Source organism: Cloeon dipterum, chromosome 2, assembly GCF_949628265.1.
Source record: "Cloeon dipterum chromosome 2, ieCloDipt1.1, whole genome shotgun sequence".
Taxonomy (NCBI): domain Eukaryota; kingdom Metazoa; phylum Arthropoda; class Insecta; order Ephemeroptera; family Baetidae; genus Cloeon; species Cloeon dipterum.
The window spans coordinates 23,005,436-23,029,247 of NC_088787.1; the positions used below are offsets into that span (position 1 = coordinate 23,005,436).

The window sequence follows — 23,812 nt, forward strand, 5'->3', positions numbered from 1 at the left end:
TCGCCTCCGCCACTGCCACTGCCGCTGCTGCTGCAAATCCCGCAATTTCAAACTGAATGAATAAATAGCTTTGCGCCGCTCCTTCTCGAGCCGGCATTTTAAGCCGGCGTTTTAATCAATGCCACAGAGCCGCTGCTCGCTCTTTCAAAGAGGATATTTGATTAGCTGCGGCTCGTCAAAGAGCCCGGACGATATTCTGTCAAAACGAAAACGGATTTCGGATGCGTTGCCGTTTGCTTTTAAATGCGGCTGAAATTGATGTCATCGTGTTTGCTTTTCTCTGCTCGCAAAGTTCAAACGGTTTGATTTTTTGATTCATTTTGTCCGTGATATTATCCGCTTTGCGAGGGTGTATTTCTATCCTCGTCAAGAGTGAATGAAAACAAGCAAGATTCCTCGAACGATGCCTGCATTTCAAGTCAAAACATGATGGGGTATTTTTAGCCAATTAGCCAATTTTATAAACAGTCAAATCATCTAATAAACGAATACAAATATTTTTCAACGCAAAATCTCAAGTACATTAAACTATACTTTTCAAATACTCGGTTAATTGGCCGTAAAAATTAAAAGCTAGGAAGTGCTGAGATTCAAATTTAACTTTGCGTAAAAAAACTGATTTTGTTGGGCAAAATTTTAACAATTGTCCCGCGACAATATTGACCAAGGTCAAGCGGTACCACTCTATAATTTGAAACAGTTTTATGGACAATATAATTTTCCTAATAAGAAATTTCAATTTTATGTATCAAAGTTGGCAGACTCCAGCATAACTTTCTGCTGCTTTCAGAGGAATTGGATTAATTTTCAAACTGTGAGTACTCAATATATATTACAACGATGTGGTTTATAATCAAGCGTATTTTTTGCAAAATATCATGCGCTACTCATTTAATTAACCAAAAAATCCGCATGTGAGTCTCATTTTTTACAAAATTAATTTACTTACATGAGAAAATCGACAAGTTTCATCAGATAATATTTTTTCTGGCGTCTCCCATCATGACTACAGGCGTAATCAACGAGGAACATAAGCATACACACACACATATAGCCAGAGCCAAATTGCATTACTGCGCATAAATCAAAACTCGCATTTGCCGCGATTGAGTCGTGCGCTAAAGCTCCTCATCAGGCGGGCGGCGTGTGCGGAAACAAACGTTCGTCGGTGCGGCTGCGGCGAGGGCTGGCAACGGCAAATTGGCGCTTTGAATGGGCCGTGAATTGTGGCCTGGCGAGTGCAGTGAATTGGGCCGACAGCGCGCAATACATGTGTCCAAATGCGTGCCCGATGATGAATGGCCGGTCATTTCGTCCGCGCGAAATACCTGCTGAATGCCATTGTCGGCCGCCCGCTCCGCCGGGAATTCGGATTAATTCAATTAATTATTCCATTATTCGCGGCGCCGATTGGGATTCAGCCCGCGAGTGAGTCCGCCTTCGCAGAGCGCCTGTCTCTCAATTTGTGCGCGCCGAGAGCTACTTAGTTTGTTATCAGTGGACGCAGAGCTGGACAAACAAGTCGGCCCGACCCACTGCTAAAACGTGACCTTTTTCACCTGCAGACCCCTTTTGTTTCGTCCGCGCACGCAACTCTATGACAATTTTAGAGGGTGTTTCGCTCATTTCCTTGTCAAGCACATCGCAAATAACGACCCGGAAAGACTGAGTGTATTTGTTTTTTTTTTAATATAACTGAGTTCATCACACATAATGTAAATTTACTACGGACAGCATAACAATTTTATTTCAATGTTGTAAAACTTATGTTTGATTTTGGTCACTGTCCACGGCAGATGTTTTACGAAATAGTGTTTTGCAAAAGACAGTCATTAGCGATCACTTAAAGTCACTCTTTTGAAAAACAAATAGCGAGAGCAATGCCAGGTGAGTCTCAAAACTTGTGTTTGTTAGCAAAGAGGTCAATTACAATTTCCTTAGTCAAAGAACTCTGGATCAAGCTCGCAGACTCTTCAAAGCTGGTTTCCATCTACGTATATCTTGGAATAAATTGGAGCCTACTGGCAAAGTGGTTTATATCTGTTTATTTTTACTCTCGGGAAGTTCCTCTCAGTTGAAATCAGTTGAGTATAAGGCTTGTGATTTTGACATATTCTATTGTAAAATCCATTTAGAATATAATTATTTATACTTTATAAAATCTTAATCTTTTACTAAATAATAGTTAATTCGTTGGTAGTGTCTACATTACTGCTCTAAATAATATTGTAATATTTCAATTAGCTGTGTTCCTATGCGTCAAAATTTATTGGTTTTTATTGGTCGCAGGTGCAAATTTACTGTTTACAAGATCACAATAAAAGGGAAAAAAGTTAAATCCCGCTTGTCCAGTGAAAGCAGCATCTCAAATTAGATTTTCAAAAGTGATCATAATTTCGATACTCCCCACAGATTCTCCCACGGTATATTTGATCAGTTAATTATTTAATTGATTATTTTCACAACTGAACGTTTCATGTGACTGCAGAGTACGTGAGTTCTCGCTTTCCCATCGAAAAAATCCATGCTCGTGGCCGGAAATAATTAACGAGGGCCATAACCGTGCCAATCTGGGCGCTCGAAATAACGAAGTTGATGCGAAATCAATGCGCCTCTGCATCGGCCAAGCTGTGGGAACGCACAAGAGTCGAGACGAGTGCGGACCGAGTGAAAATACCACGCACGCACAAATTGGAATTCGGATTGCTCACTTATTATTAGTATTGTTGTTGATGTTTCTGTTGAACAACGAGTGCGCCGCTCGTGTGTTTGGCGCCAATTATGGGTGATAATTAACATGGCCCGTTGGCGGGGCAATAAAACGTACACCCACCCTTGCCGAGAGTGTAATGGCATAATTGGAAGCCACTCTTTGATGTTTCCAGCACACGGGGGATGCGAATCAGAATCGGACTTTACGCGTATACGTTTCGACGTTTTTGCGAGAAATCACTTCAATCCGCCTTTGTTTCCGCTAACGCTGACTGATATTTGGTTTGATAAATGATAATTACGAATTTAATTGCATTAAAGGTCTAAATTTCAAAGAGAACTCGATGATGTTCATGAAAAAAGACAAGTTAACAAGGAGATTGATGTCGGCAGGACACAAGCCGACAGGAGACAGGAGGTAGGACTTGTTTTCATTGCTAATGTAAAAAAATAAGATAGGAAAATTTGATGAGTATAATCAAAAATTAAAAGTAAAACCATAAGGTTGGTGCTTTTGAAAATTGTGATTAATTTTTTAAAATTGTGTTTAAAAATGACCAACTTTGCATCAAAATCGATCTGATTAAAAAATGTCTTATGTCACATGGAGGTTCATCCCTAATAGAGCGCAGTCCAAAATAATTTTACTTCCCCGTTGTTCACTTTTAACCGCATTGAGTGCAGTTGATTGTGGTAGTGGTAATGATTTAATAGTTCAATTTTGCTCTCATGTTGCCTCTGGATATTTATGTTTCAATGGTAAACGATTTACGTGATTACCAACAATTTCCAATTTCAAAGTAAAATTTGATCAATCAGGGTGAGGGAAACAAAGCAGATTGCCTTCTAAGTTTAAATTATTTTGGTATTGGTTTGAATTTCGTTCAAATTACTTCCGAGCTTCAAGATATCAACATTTCGAACTGTTGGAAACGCCGCCACTTTCAGTTGATTAGTTGCATAATGAAACTTGCTCCCTGCTCATGAATTTCGGAAATGTTTGCATTTGCAGCAAATATGTAAACGGAAGCTGACGCGATTGCCGCTGGTGTCACTTTTACGTATTGCCCGGCGAGCTAGCGTTGGAAGCGAGACCTGCACCTTGCGTGGAGGGAACAGCTCGCAGTTTCAGCCCGTTAAATTTCACATATTTGCATTGGGGGAAGTTGGGCTGGCAGGCAGGCAGGCTGGCTGGCTGGCTGGCTGCAGGGAGAAAAGAAAGCAAACACGAGGCGGAAACTTTGCCGCACGCCACCATACGCACACATTCGGAAAAGCACACACATACATAATTACGGAAATAATAAGCGGCGGCGAACGCACACACACACTCACACTGCACGCAGCCAGGCACGAATGAGAGAGTGGCAGGCACATCTCTCAATTAGTTTGTTTCATTTATTCATAGGAGGTTTTATCGCTCGCTCGAGTAATTAAAATTACACGCGCACTCGACAACGCGCGCGCGGCACAAAACAATCTCGCGCGCACAATCATCACGCGAGATTTGAATTTAATTAACGGAATGCCGCCTCTCTGTCACGCCGGCACCGTGTATATTTATGATTAACTTGGACAGGACGCGCGCAGCTTGTTTGTTTGTTTGTTTCATTCCGAGTGAAATTTTAAGTGCCTACATTAGACTAATTGAATGAAGCAGCAGCGTGCCCCTGCGGAGAGCAACCAGCCCGACACACCGCCCAGTTCTAGCTATCCTTTGATTTATTTCGCGCGCACGGTGTGTGTGTGCTCCAATTTGCATGCAAACGCACACGAGCACCGCCTCAAATGCGCTGATTGAGTGGTGAAAAAGCGAGTTTGACGCTCGTTTAATTAATATTTATCGCACACGCCGAGTTTTCCGTTTGTTTGTTTGTTGCAGAGACTGATCACGCTAATCCGGTGATGATATCTGATTTCGTTTTTTTTCAGTGCCTGATTTTTGTGACAGCAACGTTTTTTCCTGGATAATGACCTCGTCAAAATGGGCTAGGGCTTTACGAGCCCATAAAACAATTTTAATGTACGTGTGTGCTGCGTGTTTGTCGTTGAAATATGCAAAACTACATATTATGTGGTGATGATATTTGCGAAACGCCAAAGCTGGTTGGCTGTGCCGAATTGACAGCTTATTTACGCTGGCACCAAGCAAAATTCTGTCAATTTTTATTTTGAAAATCCCGGATTAACATATTTCTACGAGTTTGCTGTGGTCACATCTGGCGAAATTGAGTTTTTTAGCTTTAAATTTTACCCCAGTCCACATTGTTCTCTTAATTTAAGAGCCACAACCATATAACGTGCCAAGATACATTTGAAAAAGCTATTTTACTAAATGAGAAAAATAACCATATTCAGTCCTGGTTCTTTGGCATATTGTTTCATTTTGAGTTTAGAAGGTTAAATTTGTAGGCAGTTTATATACCAGACTGAGACTTCTTTGGAGTGAAGAAATTGTAATTTATTGATACATTTTTACAGATGCGTTTGTAGAGAAAGAACTAATTAACTAAAAACTTAAAATATCCAAAGGTGTGACATACATATTTTTTAAACAACTCGTTTTTTCAATATGCTTTTAGCTTTTAAGCACATTTGTTGCTGTTGTCAGATGATTTTCAGAATGAATTTTAAAGATCAGCAGAAAAAAAACATTATTAGGCAAACTTTGGCTCTTTATAACACAGAAATAATAGTGCTTCAAAATTCAAACTCACGATTTTTTAATATTCATTTTCCGTCAGAATATATTGTTTTATTCTTTAATAAAAAGTCCATTTTAACTTTTCTATCAAATTAACTTACCAAATATTGCCTGTAACCAAATTTCCTTTGTTGCAATAGTACATTTTCCTTAGAGGCTTGTAAAGTAAAAGTTATTCAAGCTCTTTTAGCCTGAAGAAAATCTGAGTGGAAAACACACGCATTCAACAAATTAATTAACGCCGATGTAGAAGTCACGCTTGTCAGAAAGGCGTTGAATGTTTTGTGATGGGTCGCGGCTGCTGGGCTCGCGTGTTGCTCGGCATTAAATTTCTGAACAAGCCGCCAAAGTTGGTTTTTCTCTCTTTCTCTCTCTCTCTCTCTCTCTCTCCAGTGGCAGCGTTGGCTATTATGTCGCGCCGTGGCCTTATTCACATACAACGCGGTTTTCAAGTGGCGATAAAGCACACAAAGCAGAGAGAGAGGACGGCCCTGTTATATGCCGCGCGAAAGCTTGTCATCCCCCGAGCGCAGTTAGCACGTTGTTAAAATGCACAAATGCTCTGCTGAATTCAATCGATCCCGCTTGGCGTCCACAAGGAAAATATTAAAATTGACCGCACAAAACAATACCAAAAGTAATTCCCTCTGAGCAGTAAATTTAAAACAGTAAATTTAACTAAATTTTTAATGAAACGGATTGCCGCTTTAAAGTTAAATTAACTTCACATTCTTCAACATTTTAATGTTTTACTTCGTTAAATTCTGTACTATGAAAAGTTGTTATTCAAATTTTGTGTATTTTTTGTGGCGGCGCGGGATAAAAAGGCAAAAGTTGCTGATCCGCAAATTAATAAAATCTAAATCTTCCCCGTCTTCAGAGATATGACAGCGTTCTTTTCCTTCAGTACAATTTTTAATGTTTGTTAATTATGTCAATTATTTTTCAAATTACAGTTATCTGGAACCCTTTTAGGAAGGTAATTACAGCAAATCTCAGATTAATTTTTCTTTCGCTATGCAAACATTTTAATCTTTCTCAATCCATTTAACTAATAAGACCGAATTGAATTCTGCAATGTTAAAGGAAACGTTTAACATTGTCACTTTGTATTTTTATACTTTTGTTTCTTCATATTGTTGGGTGAAAATTATATGAACAAGCCCTCACTGTAACTCATCTTCCATCAACGCTGATGAAGGGCTAAAACTGGCAGCCGAAACTAGTTGAGCAGGAAATTTCGGTAAGAATCCGTGGGAAAAACAGCTCGTTAAGCAGTGAACTGTGATTTCCTTATATATTATTTTCTTTGTCTGTTGTACACCTTTGGTGTTTAATAAAGATTTCATCATTATAAACCGAGAAAGCTGCATTAAATTAAGGAGAGTAAGCTTTACTCTCCTTACATTAAATAATATTGTGGCGGCATCTCATTGTCAGGTTGTCTAGGAAGGAGAGAGCGCCATCCTGTGGCGGCCACCATATAATATCATATGAAACGTGCGCTAAAACCATTTACTTTTTTATGTTTTCAAAAGTAGGTGTCAAACTTGACTTTTATTTCTTTTATCTTGATGTGTTAATCTTGTTTCTATAACTAGAAACAGAATAAAAGAGAGATTTTACTCCCACATTCTACAAAATTTCAAAATATTCCTCAATTTTGCGCGAGGCTCAAAAGGACCACTAACTTTAAAAGTTAATTATTGTATTTTGAGAAGCAGCTTTCGCGAGTGGGGGAGAAGGCCGGGCGGTGATATTATAACTCAATTGAGCTTCCTTACCTGCCGAGAGCGTAGCTGGAGAAAGTTTGGAGGCGAAGAGACGACGTCGGGGGGAAGGAATTCAAGCAATTATTTCATTAAATTTCGCATCGGCTGAATAGCAAACAATATTCGAGCTAAGGCGCGCACGTGCCTCTCTTCCCTGCGGTTGACAAATAATGACAATTCCTTTTGCCGAGTTGGCATCGATTTTCAAACAATTTATTTTACGTCTCTTCCGAATTAGAGAAAATATTTTCTCTCTCGTTTGAAAACACTTTTTGCATTCGACTCGGCTCCTAAAAACACGTAGGCAGCGGTAATGTGAACTTTATTAAAAGATAACTTGTGGCGCAAACTCGGCGCAACAACATCTCTTCAGAGCTGCCGCTTTTTGCTATGGCGTATGTAGGCGCACAGCCGGCTAATGAATTAATTACCCGCACGCCAATCAAGAAAGCATACACAAGCCTGACTTATCACGTCGTGTCCCTATAGAACTATATAACTTCTCACTTCCAGCTTGGGTATATGCAAAGAGGAAAAATAGCAGCATCTCGCACACACGCGGCGCATAACTTGCTAATTGAAAAGACGTTTCGATCAGTGAGCCAAACTATCGCATCGACAGGCGGTGCTTCCGTTTGCATTTTTATTTCAAAAGTTTTGTTGCTGAACTGCATACGTCTAATGAATATTGATTTCTAAGGCTAGAACTTTAACTTTAACGACTGTATATAAAGTAAATTTGATCTCTTTTCTACATTTATATGAATAAACCAGAATATAAACAAAAAGAGAACAGCGAGAACAATTAATTGCTCGCATGAGTTTGGCTTTGATTGTAAAATCGATCTTTTATTGTTGTTTATTATCACATTTTGTCGAATACTTTCATCAGAGAACACACAGTCAATAAAATTATATGCTAAAAGGCAAAACACTCCTGGCAAACAACTTACGAAAACCCTGTCCGGAGGACATAGTCGGAGTGTTCAGGATTTGATGTAACATCAAGCGAATTGAATCACAAGCTACTGATCCTTTCTTTTTACCATCCCGAATTTGGAATTCAGATCTCATTATTAGCGCAAATCCATATTTTTGTCTACGAGATATGAATGCAGCAGCTGACTAGAGAATGGCTTCGCCATTTTTACTTGCGGTTGGCCCTACTGAGAAGTTTTTAATAAGTTATTTGTGCTTAAAGGCTTAACGTGATTCAAGCCACGAGCATAATTCTGTTTCTCGATACTTTACAATTTTATTCAGCTCTTGGACTGGCGGATGTATAGCTTTTCTTTAAACCATGTGATTTTTTAATGTTTTAAATCTTTCGAGATGGGTGCCCCAATATCATTGCGAACGAACAACATGAGCGCACTGTTGGAGGAAGCCCAGTCCAGAAATTCGCAACCCTCCCAAATCCAAATACACTCGTGATTGCAATGTAAAAAAGAGTAAATAATGTAAATGCATATTATTATCAGCCTGCACTCGACCCCCAAGCAGTGCTCGGATTCTCACATTGCAATGTGTACGCAAAGCATGCGCTCAACAATGCGAGCCAACGGCTTGGTTAAATTACGGCAGCTTGCAAAACTTACCAGGTGACCTTAAATTTTCCGACTGGCTGAGACTGATAATTAATGCTTCTTATTGCGTGCTATCACAAGTACAACCGTATTGAATTTTTGTAGAGTTTGTAAAAATGAATCCATGATACCGATTTTCAGTTTAGTATTCTTGGTCAAACTCAGTACGCATTTCTTCCTTTACTCTATCAAATGCGAGGCAGCACTTTTCCTAGAATCTGTGCCATAACTCCCGGCCATATGGCAAAATGGGGTCATCGTGATTTAATTATTTCGTCCAGCTTTGCCATGCACATGCACAGGAGCCGAGCAAAAACTGAGAGGTTTTGGACGAAAAACGAGTGTGGTGTGGCGGCAACAACAGATTGGTTTTTAATATCCGCTGGCGGGCAGCTGGAACGCGCTTTTTCTGCCGCGACTCTTGTCAAAGGCCGCGCCGTGCACCAGCCAGGACCAACAAATATATAAATGAACTAGTGACACAAATCTGCGAGCACGGTCAGTATTAATTCCGAATTAATGCCTCTGTCACAATTGCTGGCCACTGGCCGCCTGTCTGGTGAATGAAATCGCGCCGCGCCGATGTAATAATAATCAACCGCACTGCACGCCCGCCCGGCTGCTGTTCCGCCGACCCTGTGACAGTGTGTGTGTGTGTGTGCTTGGACTGGATGCTTTTCCAAATTGAACGCTGCACACAAACACACAACCACATTGATTGCCTGCTAATTCAATCGCAGTCTGGCAAAGCGGCGGCCAAATTACTGCTCCAGCTCCATTCGAATTTGCCTCTTTTCCGGTCCTGTATGGCGCAACATACATCGGCGGAAGCAATTAAGGGCTGGACGTTCCGGCGTTCGCAAAGCTGGCCAATCTGATCAAAACCGCACTTTGCTTTTTCCGCACGGATGCTGATAAGAGATATGCGGGCGGCACATTCTATCTTACGGAAGGAATTGGTGAAGATGTGCAAAGAGTAATGTTTTTCTTTAAAAGTTCAGGTTCAAGTTTATAGAAAAAAGCTTTTCCTACAAGGACTCATTCATTTTTCCGCAAAAATATTGTTTGTTGGAGACACTGCTTTCAATTTTTGCTGTATTCTAATTGAATAAATATGTATGGTATTTATGGCATAATATGCCATATATTTGTTCCAATGACAAATTTTAAGACTTGAGTCCTTAAGTTACTTGAAGTTCAAAGGAAAATGAACCTGGGACTGTCGCTAAATATTTGTATTTTCAAACACCGCGGCCCAATTTACGTTTCTCATCTCTAACAATAAGTTTCTCTTTGGAGACGCTTTGAAATTGAGAGGGAAATATTTAAATTGAACAAAATTAATCATATTGATCAATTACATTTATCGAACGTAATTAAACTAGATGGAAGGTTATTATTAATTATTGTTTTAATTACTCTAATGATCACTTTTTAATTTATTTTAAATAATTGTTATTGACTTATATAGCATTCTACCATGACTCTAATTATATATACACACTTTGCTGTCCTACCGAGATGAACACCAAATTGCATGCGACCGTAAATTAAGAAAATGCCTCATCACCAAGAATATAACAATTAAAACATCATGCATTTGCCGCATGCCAGAGAGTCTCAAAACAAGCCTGGAAACCTGCTGTCGGCTCCACGCACGTATATAGGTTCCTAATTTTGCTATGTGTCCTGTTTTCTGCCTTAAAAGAACAAATTCAATTCACATCTAAAAAAAGCCAATTTGGAAACAGGGAGACACGTTATGTCCAGTGGATTTATTCAGAATCAATAGATATCATGTGTATTAAGAAATTTTCGATCGCGTGTGTGCTTTGGCGGAGGAATAGAATCAAAGTTAGGTGCCATAAACGGACAAAGTTTTTAATGGCCGCTTCATAAAAAGCACTTATTCCATTACATCAGGACGCGTGTTCGAATAATTTAATAAAACACACACACACACACACACACACACACCACCGTTGCTGCTGCTAGATTTAATTACGAGCTAAATATTTCATGCGACGACGATGATGCTATTATGGATTATTTTACTGCCGATATGGATGGCGAGGGTGGGTACGGCTCGTGCGTCAAGAGCGAATCTCGGCGCCCGGCTGCAAACACCCGCAGGGAAATTCAATTTCTCGCCACTTGGTGGTCGTGTTTTGTGTGTGTCACATTCAAATGCCGCGTGTGCGACACTTGAGCCACTATAAACCACGCGCCGAATCCACCTAAATTAACACTTTGCCCGCCGAAAATTCGGTCTGTACCGCTGACTGAGGGAACCAGACTGATTGCGCCCAAATCGGAACCTGTCGTGCCTATTTTGAGCCCTGCTAAACAAGTCATCTTGCCTCGTTTGCTGCTTTCTGCGGGAAGGATAAAAATGAGCGACAGTATATTATGCAACCCAAGAATTCTTATTTTATATTATTTTAATGAATAAACCCTGCAGGTGATTGAAAATTCTATCTTGAGATCTTGTTTTACAAGAATAAAAATGCACTTCTTTTTTAATTTGTAAATTACCTTACAATTAGTGGTTGTTTACTCACTAACAATTTTTCCTAAATAATTGTTAGTTAATGTTTCACGATTTAAAATAGAGGCATTTAAAACAAGGTGACACTTAATCTGATAAAAATTTAACTGTAAGACCATGTCCAAGAGGACAAAGTTGACATTAATAAGCATTTTACACATTTTCTCCCCGCACCTGTAAGACAGTTAAAAAAACATACGTCATTTCATGTTAGCAACCAAAATTCCATGTAATATGTCACAAACCCAATTTAAAGCACCATTGTTAGCATGAATGAATTTTTTAAATGAATTAAATACATCAGCTGGATCTACTTCGTTATCATTTAAATCACAGTTGGATTTTATAATACCGAAGTTCAAAAGTTTATTTGCGGAGCATAATTGGCTCTTATTATTGAAAGAAGGAAATTGCAAATTAAAGAAAAGTTCATGCTGTATATGTAAGTAAAATTCAAAGAAGAAGTTACAGAAATGGAAAAGCAGGACGACCAGCAATAACTTTTATAGAGATCGTTACCTGCGCGAGCTGCATTATTCATTATCGCACATTAATTTTCCCGCATCAAATCAGCGGGGTACTATAAAGAGAATCATTTGTCTGCTGCCGATGTGATATTTCCTCCTATTTTAGTATAATAATTGAATGCATATAACTGTCTCGACTATCACACAGCTCGATGCTTTTGCCTCCATTTTTCCCTTTCAACCAAATACCCAATTAAAATCGGTTCGCTGAGTGAACAAAAGTTAGTTTTCAACCTTCGGCCTCGTGATTGGCACTAAATAATGCGAAAGAGTCCGTTTGTGAGCAGTTAGACTGTTCCCAAAATAAACCTCTCAGATCACAAATCCACCTGAGATGTTATAAGCTTTCATTTCTTGTTTTCACTTCGCCCCGGGGTCGAGCAACTTGTAATTGCCTATTAAACGAGAAGTTTTGCTCGGCTTTTTCACCAGCGGCAGGTAAACGCCCATGTTCTCTTCTAATTAAAAAGGCCGCCGCCGATCTTTGTTTAATTCAGCGCAGTGGCGGCCAATTGTTTTCCACGCTTTTCCGTCCGCGGGCGTTTGTGCCCGACTCTAATTTTAGAACGCGAACACGAGTCGCAGGCGAGATTTCCCTTTGACTTGGTAATTGCCGGGAATCTCGATGGAAAACCGTTTCCCCGAGCCACGCGCTGTTAAATTGAACGTAAAGATTTCGTCCTTTTACCAGCTATTCTCTTTCATTCGCCATTTCATCTGCGGAGAGAAAACTATTTTCAAACTGAGCCTTTTTGTAAGAAGCTGGAAAAACATATACTCATCTATGAAAAGTGCATACTTAATTCGCTTTTTAACATTACAATGGCATCAAATCTTTTTGTCAAAGGGTGGTGCTTTTCCCTTAAAAGGATTCCAATCGCAATGCCTCCTTTCTGTCGCAAAAACAAAAGTTGCTATGACGTTACAGGAAAAAATGCCAACTCATTTAAGTATGCGCTCTTTGATACCGCACTTAAATAGCACAACCAACGCGCTCCGTTTATTCAAAGAGAAAATTTATGATAGGTTTCCAATAAAGGTATACTCTATTTTTATACAGCTAAATGTGTTCCACTCTTCCTCAATGATTTTAGAACAGATTTAAAGAATCGTGAAGAGTTTCTTTCTAAAGAGAAATGTGAGCAACAGCAACAACAGGAAAAACTTGTATCAGATATTTGATAAAATATCAATTGACTCAAGAGTGAAAAGTTATGGGCCTAAAATGACAAGAAAGTTTCACTCAAGATACACGAGTTGTAAAAAATGAAAATGAACATGTTTGCATTACCAGAATTAATATAAATTTATAAATGATCCCCTCGGGATTTGGGTGACAGATCTAGGCGAAATGCAAATATGAATCTTTGAACACGAATACAAAAATAAGTTTTTAACTGTGAGTATTATAGCCACAGCTATTTTTTAATTCAAGAGATCACCAATTATTATCATCAAAAAAATCTTTTGGTAATAATAAATTAATTATTTTAAAGTGCTTAGAAAAAAGAACGACTACAGAAATGAATTCTTTCCTGGCAATTTCGCCTCGAAATCTCCATTTTTCTTTCGCCTTGGTAAACGCGTATTCGATTCATTCAATTCAGGTCCTACCTGAGGTGGCAAGGGCAGCGGCCGTGAGCAGGAAGGCGGCGGCCAGCGTGAGGGTAGCGGCCAGGTGGCGGCCGGGCGATGGCATGTTGCGAGCGCTGGCGAGACGAGAGCGAGCGGAGAGAGAGAGAGAGGCAGAACGCACGTGGCTTCGGGGCGAGGGCGACGGGCGAACTGGTGACTCGGCGCGCCGACCGCTCAGGCAAAGGCGCTTGCTCGCCGCGCACTAGGGGTGGCGTCTCGACTGCTGCTGGCTGCTCGGCCACTCGGTCGGCCCAGCCCAACTGCAAGAACCAATGGCGGCCTAAGGAAAGGGTGAACTCCCTTCTTGCTAGGTGAGCCCAATTTCCGACACCCTGCCCGCGCCGCGCTCCTATTCTCGGCCGCGCGACGCAGCGCCCGCAATCAGACCTCTCATTTCGCTGTTGTTTCGCTCCGTACGACTCGCGGGCGCCCAATTTTTGTCCCACCGCAGCAGCCTGACCAGAATTCGCCACAGGATTCCCTCGCACAAGTATAGCTGAGTGTTAGTCAGTCGGTCGGTTGGTCGCGCGCGCGGCTGATCGAAATGCGCCCCGTGTGCTTTTTCCTCCAAGCCCAACCAGTCCCCCCTGCTCAAGATAGACCCCACGTCCGCACTTCCGCCAGTTGTTTCCTATTCAGACCTTATACGTTAACGACCTGATGGTCTCGGGTAAAAAATCTTATACTGCGTCTATCTAAAACAATTTAAATTTAGGAAAAATTAAAATCTCAATACATATCAACTGATCAAAAACGGATGTGATTTTTTAAGAACGTGATTTCAACACGATTTAACATTTTGAGATAGATCGTTACAAAAATTATTAAACTCTCTTTTGTTTTGCATTTTTATCTTCCTCCTTTAAACGTTTGGATTTTGCCATTTTATATTCACTATATAATCTGTGTGAAGATTAAAAAACGTTGATAATTGTAATCACAGTTATACGTTACAAAATATTCTAACTGCTGAGGCTTTTTCAATTTATCATCAGATTAATACTATAACTTGGGAGATGTTTAGCTTTTGTATTTTTGTTTATTTCCGCTATTAATTTACAAGGTAACTTTAAAGTTCTGCCAGCTAATGCGAAGGGAAATTTCCTTTCTTTCGGTAGCCTCACAAGAGAATAGTGCAATTCGATTTTGACGTAATCTAATATAGTTAGGAACTGATGTATCCTGAGGCCTTTTTCTCGCCGCCACAAAACTTTCTGCCGGCCTTTCTAGTTAAATAGCTAACACAAATTTGCACCCTCGCTGCGAGAACCTGACCAAATTTAGCAAAAGAGCCACGATTACCGCTCAGAAGGAACTAAATGATAGAAATTTTCCTTTGATAGTGTTTAAATATTTTCTCCACTCATTTTCGTTAGTTTGTTTGTTTTATAAAGCAAATCAACTCCACCTAATTGGATTTACAGGGGATATTTGATAAAATTTTTACGTTTCAAGCATTTCAATTATCTAGCAAGCAAACACAAAGCATTTAATATATGTGTAATTACTTGAACAGGAAAAATGTGCATATAAATGTCGAAATTTTAATATTTTTCTTTCTGAAAAAAAACCGATTCAAGCGGTATATGTTTGCATTGGATGGCACATTTGTAAACATTAAAAGCAATTAAATATCTGATTGGCATCATGTGCTAAAACATAAAACTAACTGTACTCATGCGTTTGTTGAAACAAATTCTATGTCCTCTTCATAGCATTCACAGAAATAAGATATGCTCAGAATTAAGTTTAATTAACCCAATGAATACTGTTACCAGTTTTACAAGAAGTGTGTTCTCGATAATTCTGCATCCATTGTATTAATTTATTCCATATATATGCGACTTTGAATTTATGAACCAAAATAGTTAGCCGACAAAACTGAATAGAAACATGACTCGCTAATCGTAAGGCCTCAAGAAGTCGAATTCTGTGTGCGACTGATCTGTGTCAATCCCAGCTGATTGAATTCGCGGCGGCCTGCCATTCATTAATAAAACAGCTTTCACGTCTCGACTTTCGGCAGCTCGACTCTGTTCTCATTTATTCGAAAGACGCATCAATAGGGGCAGCAAAGCAGATCAAAGCACATCTCCGAAGAGAGGAATCAAGAGAAAGAGAAAGTGAGTGGGATCACAATCCGGCTGCCGATTCTTATTGACTGGCGTCTAATAAAATTTCTGCGCCGGCAAATACGGATCGTGTTTCATTTCTTGCGCGCCGCTAACATCAAGGGGAAAACTCAATTAACGCCGACGATACAGTAGTGTGTAGACCATCAATCGGGTTGTCAATTTTAGTCTGGATTTTAAGACACGGTGTCAAAGTTCGCGATTTCCACGTCTGTCCTGCTCTTTATGCGAAATTTCATGGGATTGACGCTCCATCTCATTGATTTTTTTACTCAATTTGCAAACATAATCGGTGATTTCCAAGTTAAATTACTAAATCAGGATCCAACGATTCTGTGTGGCCTTTGCAAAGAGCCAAAATCTTTACATGGCGTTCAATTATAGGAATTGAAGAAAATTAAACTGATTTTTTAAGTTTCGCAGCTAAAATTGAGATGATGCAATGAGAGGAGGTAAAAAATTTAAAAGTTTAGTGTTGTTTGACAAAATTTCAATCAAAAATTAATTTCATTTTCCACCGTTAAAAGTTTAAATGCCAGTTTTTGGCATCTTAGAGAAAAAAACAACATTTTAATTAATCACATTTCCCTGGAGAAAACCTTATTACAGAAATTAAAATTAATTTCATTAAATATTATATTATATAGGTCAACACTGAGGAATCAAACGCAGCCCAACAATCAGGCCTAATTAAATCTCTTTCTGAGTGTATTTTGATTTCGGGCCTCTCACATTGTCAGAAAGCAATTTTTATAGCAAAAGGTTTTATACCTTCGTCCTTGTACCTTTTTCAAAGAAGGAATGGAACAGAACATTAGTTCAAAAAATAGAGGTTTGTCAAGATAAAACTCCAGAGCTTCAAATGCACAACCCGGGGAGCATCAGATTGTGAGACGAAGCTTCTCTAACAAGAGACCCTACCCCCTCCTGACTCTTCTTTCCTATCTAAATGGCTAATTACATATATTTACTGTGACTCAGCGCGGGATTAAGGCAAATTTTACGCCCTTTTATCGTGGCAGAAACGGCGCGGGGGAGGGCCACCAGCTCAAGGACCGCTGGGGATACTCTCTTTTAATCTGCAGATGCAGTAGGCTGTGTTGTATGTGTCCCTCCCACCCATAGCCAGCCACCCGAGCATGTTTGGTCAGACCATGACCTACATCATCGTCCGCGATGGCTTTAATTTGAAGGCGTGCTTTGTATATGCGAGCATTGCTTTCGCTGCAAACCACAGCAACTCATTTTCATTGCGGGGCTTGAGTAATCGCGACCAGCCGGACGGGGGGGACCGACTATCTCATTTGCGCCTTTATATTAACCTGGCTTCGCGCGGAAATTGGTTTCCACCCGATTGATGCGGACCATATGCCTTGAGCGACTTGAAAATAAAACCACGAATGGTCACGAGTCAACTTATAATTCGTGATTGGCAAGTGTTTTTAAAATAGATGTAAAAATTCAAGCTTAAAACAGTAAATACTTAGTTTAATAGCTGGTATAATTTTTTTTAGCAATTCCATAGTAGATAAATTCATATGGGATTAACTTAAGAGCTGTATAATAGATTAATTCAAACATTTTTAATTACATGGGAGAAGCTGTTTCGGCTACTGAAAGCCTCATCAGCAGTACTATATCAAATAGTTGTTTATTGTTCATACATATATCAAATTACAGTCAATTTAAAAAAAAAATATGAACAATGGCATAAAATGACAAGCAGTAACTGCATAATCGCCCGAAACAAAAAATTGATCCGTCGATGTCACGTGCCGTTCAGTTAATATTACTTATTCTGTCCGAAAATATTCTTTAATTTTTTTGGAATTGATTGATTACTTCAAAGCTTTCTAACTATATTTTAAATTTCAGGGTGAGGAGGTTAGATGCCACTCGCGTTTCTCGCTTCACTCTACCTCCCACCTTTTGCCCTGAGCATTGTGGCCGCGGTTTCCAAAAGTTGGAAACATAAATTTGGCACTGGAACCTCTCGGCGGATAATTTGAAATTCCTTACATGAACTTGTCCGGAAATAAACACAAAAATACCTAATATTTTAGTCAAATATATATATATTCTAAACTCTAGTAGGGTTGATTTATGAATTGACAAGTAGCTGATTGCAAATGTTCTTAATTTTGGATTGTTTCTCTTTTAAGGATGTTGATGGTCTCATGGAAAATACACATAACTTTTATTATGTGCAGAAGGAAAAATCTGATTTGCTTACTTAACACTGTGACGTCATCTCATCTTTCTATAGCAAAGATTAGGATTCTCTTTAATTTTATGTTGCGCTTCTGATTGGATTTATTTATTCCCAAGTATTGTAAATTGTATGTGATGTCCAATGTGGTGTAGATTTAATGTAGCATAGGCTGTAGAGTGGCGAGTGTTTAAAGTAGTGGTAAATTTTGCTACTATAAAAGTTACAGCGAGTTGTTTGCTAGCACTACAAATGCCTTATTTTTCCTATCTTGTTTTTCTTGACTTTCAATATTTGTAAAATAATATGACTTGTTTGGAGAAATAAAAACGAATTAATTAAATTGAATATTTAATGACATATAATTAATATACCAAAATTTTAGGGGGCCGTATTCATAGCAACATAAATGACGCATCCAATTATAAATCTCTACCACAGTCTCAAGATTGAGATTATCATCATCGTCACAAAAAATACTGCGCGGACGCTCTCTTTGTTTAGATTTTAATTATTCTCTAGCGCGCGAGCTGATTACTTAAGTTCCAATCCAAAGCCTTTTCCAATCACTATAGATTTTTGGTGACTATCTGCATTCTATTTTTTGAAGTCAATGTATAGTCTTCAAAAGTCTTTAATCAGAAAATTCCTTATAACACGTTGCGCTTTTTCACATTCCAAGTATTTCTTTTGAGACCAATTATGATTAATAAAAGCAAATTAATTATAATTCATTTTTATTCGAACACAAGAAAATATTTAAAGAAGCTGTACTTACATAAATAATTTCTAATTGATTTTACTGAAACCAATCGAGCTGCAAGGGTTACAAATAAATAGTCTCGACGGGTTTTTTCTCGTTTGCCACAGTATTTTCTTGGTTTAGTATATTTACTCATGATTTTCCCTGTTCTTCCCTCTAATATTTTCCCTTGTCCAAAACACAAACTTTGGTGATAAATAATATTGGTCTTATCTTTAAGAGAACCCGCAAATTCGGCAATTTTTCGTCTGAAATGTGGTTCAAATTCAGCAGCGCGCGGCGTGAGGGATCGCAAAGATTTCAGAAATTGACTATTCGGCTCAGCGGCAGCGTCGATAAGGAGGCAAATATTTTTATTGATAAGCCGCTGACTGGGAGAACAAGGGCAGAAGTGCCTGCAGAGAACAAGAAGAGCGGCAGATAAGAAAGGAAAGGACGGGCGCATGGTTTGTTTATTTCTTAATGCCGCAAACTTTCTCTTCTACTACTCTCGAGGAGCCAGCCGCCGCCCGACGACGACGACGACGCCGGCGTAAAAAATTGCCATTATTATGTTATTAGAGATTCGCGGCTACAGATGTAGCGAAAACTCTAGGACGGCCGCAAATGTGTCATCCCCCGACCGACCGGCTCTCGTTCGCTCTGCGCTCATCTTGAATGCGTCTGGGGTCGTAACAACAGATGCTATCAAGATTAATCCACCCCTCCGCTCTCGTGCCCTCCCGAAGCATTTTCGCTGCCACCCTCTCGCTTCCCCCAATGTCAGCCGTAATACGCCGTTTTCGATCTTGACTTTTGTGAATTTACGTGTTTGTCTCCAAGGTTCGCTTTTTGCTTAAAAAGGAAGTTTCTCGACTTGTTTGTTAATTATTTTATCTCTATGATTGATCAAACCCTGCTTGAAAATTTATACTACTTCAACATATAATTTTTCATTGTTTGCAATATAATGAAGTTGCATATGTTTCAGATTAATGGTATGAAAATTAATATTTTAAATTGATTTTTATTGAACTTTTATTGTTGTCCTTGAACGTACTCAATTAAAATTTATGAAATATAGCAGCCCAAAAATAATCCGATCTGTTCTTTGTTTTTTATGAAATATTCATTAAGATCCGATTGAGATGAGGAATTTTTGTCTATCCGATATAGGGTTATAATTTTACTTTGAAAGCATGGAGTAAACTGTTACTCTACTAATTTTGATAGCCTGCACGAAGTCTTAATTTTACTGACAATGAGGACTCACAAATAAAAACACTTGTCGAACCAGATTGAATAGCGTTAGAATGGAATATCCTTGAAAAACAATGAACCGAGCGGGGCCTTCGCGCAATGGAACCAGTAAAATACATTTTTATTGCATTTCCCTACGCACGAGAGGCGGGAGACGCAATAAAAGCCATAAAAATCGCTACATCGCAAGCCGTCTCCGTTCATTTCCTCTCCTCGCGCACGGCACGCGAGAGATACGAAATCACGCGGCGCGAAAAATTGGCCACGCCGATGGATGTTTTAAATTTGATCTGGCAGCCACCGCGATTTGTCTCTCTCGGCGGAGTCTTAAAGGGGAGCGTTTTTCGACAATAATTCGCGGTCGGCGTGATGTTATGCAAGTTGTTCTTCGCGGTCCCCTCGCCTGCGTCCCCCGCGCACACAACGACCGCAAAGCGGCTGCCAATGCATTTTAAAAGGCGTGCGCTGCAGATACACGGACGGCAAATCCTTTCGAGCCCCTGCTCTGTCTTGTCTTGGGGGATTTGCCGCTTTGAGCCATACTTTTTATCAACCGCCATTATCGCCGGGCCAATCATATCAGCGGGCATTAATATTAAAATGCCATTTGTTCTTGTCAAAAATCCGGAGAGATCTCATTTAATGCACCACCGACTCGCAGTTTTATCCTTCGAAAAGTTTCTAATCCACAGCTTTTAAAAATCGCAACGAGACAAACGGAATTCCAGCCGAAATTACTGCGTTTCGTGAAAGATTGACTGCGGAGTAAAATTACTCGCTTGCTTGATCGTGATATTTCGGCGTCGGCGGCCAAGGTGTAATTTATGAGTTGGTTTTATTATCGCTTGTACCGTGACACATTTCCCATGTTTGGCCATCTGTCTTCTTAACGGCGGATAAAAATGTCCTTATAAGCACCGGCCTGTGCGGCCGAGGGGTGGCTCTCTCCTGCGCGCGCGTTATTTATTATTGCGGCGGTGGCGGCGGCAGGCGAAATGCGTGCCTGGCCCGAAAGCCGAGATGAATTCTGTGGCCGCCGCCAGTCACTCTCTTTCGGCCGACGCAGGCAGGCACAACACTACAAACACACACTCAATATTGATCTGCAAATCTGGATCACGAGATGGATATGCAAATTGTTGAGCAGCGGTAACAAGCGGATTGCATACTTACGAGATTTCAAGGGGCGAGCACTAAGTGAATCCTACACGTTGCCGCGATCGTCGCCATCGTCGCAGTTTCCTCGCGCGCGCTTGCATGATCATCTCGACGGATATCAACACCCGAGTGCTTAAACGAGATGCTCGGCGTGTAGAGAGACAATTCTTGCTCAGCACTCTTTGCTCTCGTTTCCAGCATTTTTCATTCCGGAAAAAATTACTATCAAATCTTAAGTTTCCTGGCAATTACATTACATTTTTATGCAACTAGATAATCAACATAAACCGCTAAATTTAGAATGTTAAAAGCTTAAATAATACGTTACTGGCTTATACTTCTAAGAGAAAACATATATACGGGATTTCCACAATCTATAAATGTGCTTAAAAATAAAAATTTACCTTCCAATAACACTCGCCAGAGCATAATTATATTTATTAATAGTACGACGCTTCACTACTTTCCCGCCAGTGCAAGAAAGAATAGGAATATATTATGTTTCATTCTAAAATTTCCTAATAATTGCATTTTCCGTTATACGCACAAGTTTTTGCATCAGTTAATTTAAATAAAGAATTTCAGTTCTCAGAAATTTGCTTTCCTATGGAATTTATTTCCAGCGAGATATAAAGCTGTATCTGACGATCGAGGCTTGAAAGAAGCTGGAGCGTAATAGAAAATTCTGTATTTGTGGCATGCTGCATGACATTTATATTTTTACCAGATAATGTTCAGTTAAGAATGCAACAACAACTGCTTCTCGAATGCAATCTGGTATAAAATGAGCCAGTGTTGATTTTTATTTCTGAAGCATATCACAAAGAATTCTTTAAAAAAACATGCTCACATGCTACATAATATATAACTGGGCTAGCCAGCACTACATTTATATGCTCTCTTTTCCTTATAATGTTCAGTGAAATGGAAAAGACATGACTTTTATGACTTTCCAGCATTTAATTGCCATTAATCAAGAAGATATCGTCTGTCACGTACCGAGCTTTATTAGAGATGTTAGGCCACTTTCTGGACAAATTTGACCGATTAATATCCCTCAGATTATGCATTAAGTGAAAGCGTAACACATTAAATTGCAAAAACTCTCTACCAGCATTGCAACATTATAATACAGGAACTAAAATGTTATTCCAAGTCAAAACGTACTCATCTCAATGTTAAATATATTAGAGAATTTCAGCTTCTTATTCCATTCAGGCATTAGTTTTTTCATTGTTTGCGTCGCAGACCTCAAAATGATTTTGGAAACATGGCCACCAATAGATAAATTTCGATAAGTAGTAAAGATCCCTAAAAACACTGTGGAACAGAAGGTTGTTGACGGTAGTTGTTCCTAAGATCGTTTAATTTTTTCTGTGCTTAATTCTGCTGTGTTCATTGCGCTCTGATTAGATATTCCAGAGATAAAATATTTCCAGTTTAAATTTTAAAATTAAAAAAAACCTCAGTCAATATTCCTGAAATCATTTTCCCGATTTTCCCGACAATTTTTTACCGCAAAAAGGTATGGGAAATAAAAAATCAGCTCTCGGAATAGAGCAAATTTATAACTCTAGCTCAATTTGCTGAGTTTTGACAGCAGAAAACGAATATATGTTTAAATTGTTTTAAAAATTATCAATTATTCGTAAAAACTCAACATCATATATTTGTTGGAAAATAATTTGCCAGCAGTGAGGGGTAAAAATTTTAAAATTATACTATCAAATCTACAAACATGAAATTCAGTTCACAAAAACGCCCATGTTAGACACCACATAAATATACGAGAGATGAATAAAGAAAATTGAATTTTCAGTTTCTGAAAAATTAATTACTTGACGTCGCATGGCTTTCACGCAAGCGAGCACACACACAATCCGCATTCCCTGCCTCTTTAGCGCTTTACGAATGAATATAGAAAAATGAATGTACTGGCTCTTTCATATCGCCAAACAGTTTTTAATTAAAAAGCAGCACTGTGAAAAGCATTCGTGTATTCGATTTCACCGACGACGAGGGAGTGATAAAGCGTCGGCAGCAGACAGACCGACCGCCGGCGCAGCATAATAGTAATAATAACAAGCAGGTAATTTCCATAACATGATGAGACGCTATTTTCGCGTTTTTATTGCGCGCTGCGAGGGATTTTATTGCGACAAATCCCATCAATATTTATGCCGCCACGCCGGCTGCTGAGAGAGCGAGAACGCGTGTCTCCTTTTGAAATTTAAAAAACTTCCACGTTTCTCCCGCAGCGTGTGTTCATTTTTCATTCGCTGGCGGCGCCGCGGAGCCGACGACGGCCCAGTCACCGCGGGCATCAATTAATCCTTAATTACCTTCTTATCAGTGATTGATTGAGCGCACCCAAAGGCCCGCCAAATTATCGCAGCGTCATTTTCGGATTGAAAGGGTGCCCTTTTGAATTCCACCCTTCACTCACTTTCACAAAATTGACACTTCAAAGAAATCTTTCGTGCTCTGCAACAGAAGTCACTTGGAAATTCGCCACCTCTATGAAAATGGTTGCAAACTTTAAATTATTAGTTAATCAGTGGTTTCCTTTAGCCAAACTTATGATGATGATGACCGATTGAATTTAATTTTAATAATTGGTAAAAATCAAAGCTGTTTTAGGTCAATATTGGAAATATTTTTCTTATGATTTTGTAAAATTTCACAACGATATTATGCTTTTCCAAGTTTACAATTTAAATTAGTACTTTAAATGATGGCCAACCTCAATATTTAGCCAATATAACTCAAAAATTCAAATATGGGCATCGATTGGAAAATTTTTAATATTGAGCTCGATGCCAGACGC

The 23,812-nt window shown here is 39.3% G+C and overlaps 1 protein-coding gene across 2 annotated transcripts in view; it reads right to left on the reverse strand.

Moving 5' to 3' along the window:
• Nucleotides 1-13,675, reverse strand: part of LOC135936094 (neurotrimin-like) — a 107,643-nt gene extending 93,968 nt beyond the window's left edge. The window contains exon 1 of one of the 2 annotated variants that reach the window (XM_065478778.1): nt 13,464-13,675. In XM_065478778.1, coding sequence (XP_065334850.1) covers nt 13,464-13,548 — 85 coding nt within the window. In that variant the 5' untranslated portion in view covers nt 13,549-13,675. The remainder of the gene's footprint in view (nt 1-13,463) is intronic. The other variant, XM_065478776.1, reaches the window with a different exon arrangement.
• Between the last annotated feature and the right edge of the window lie 10,137 nt (nt 13,676-23,812).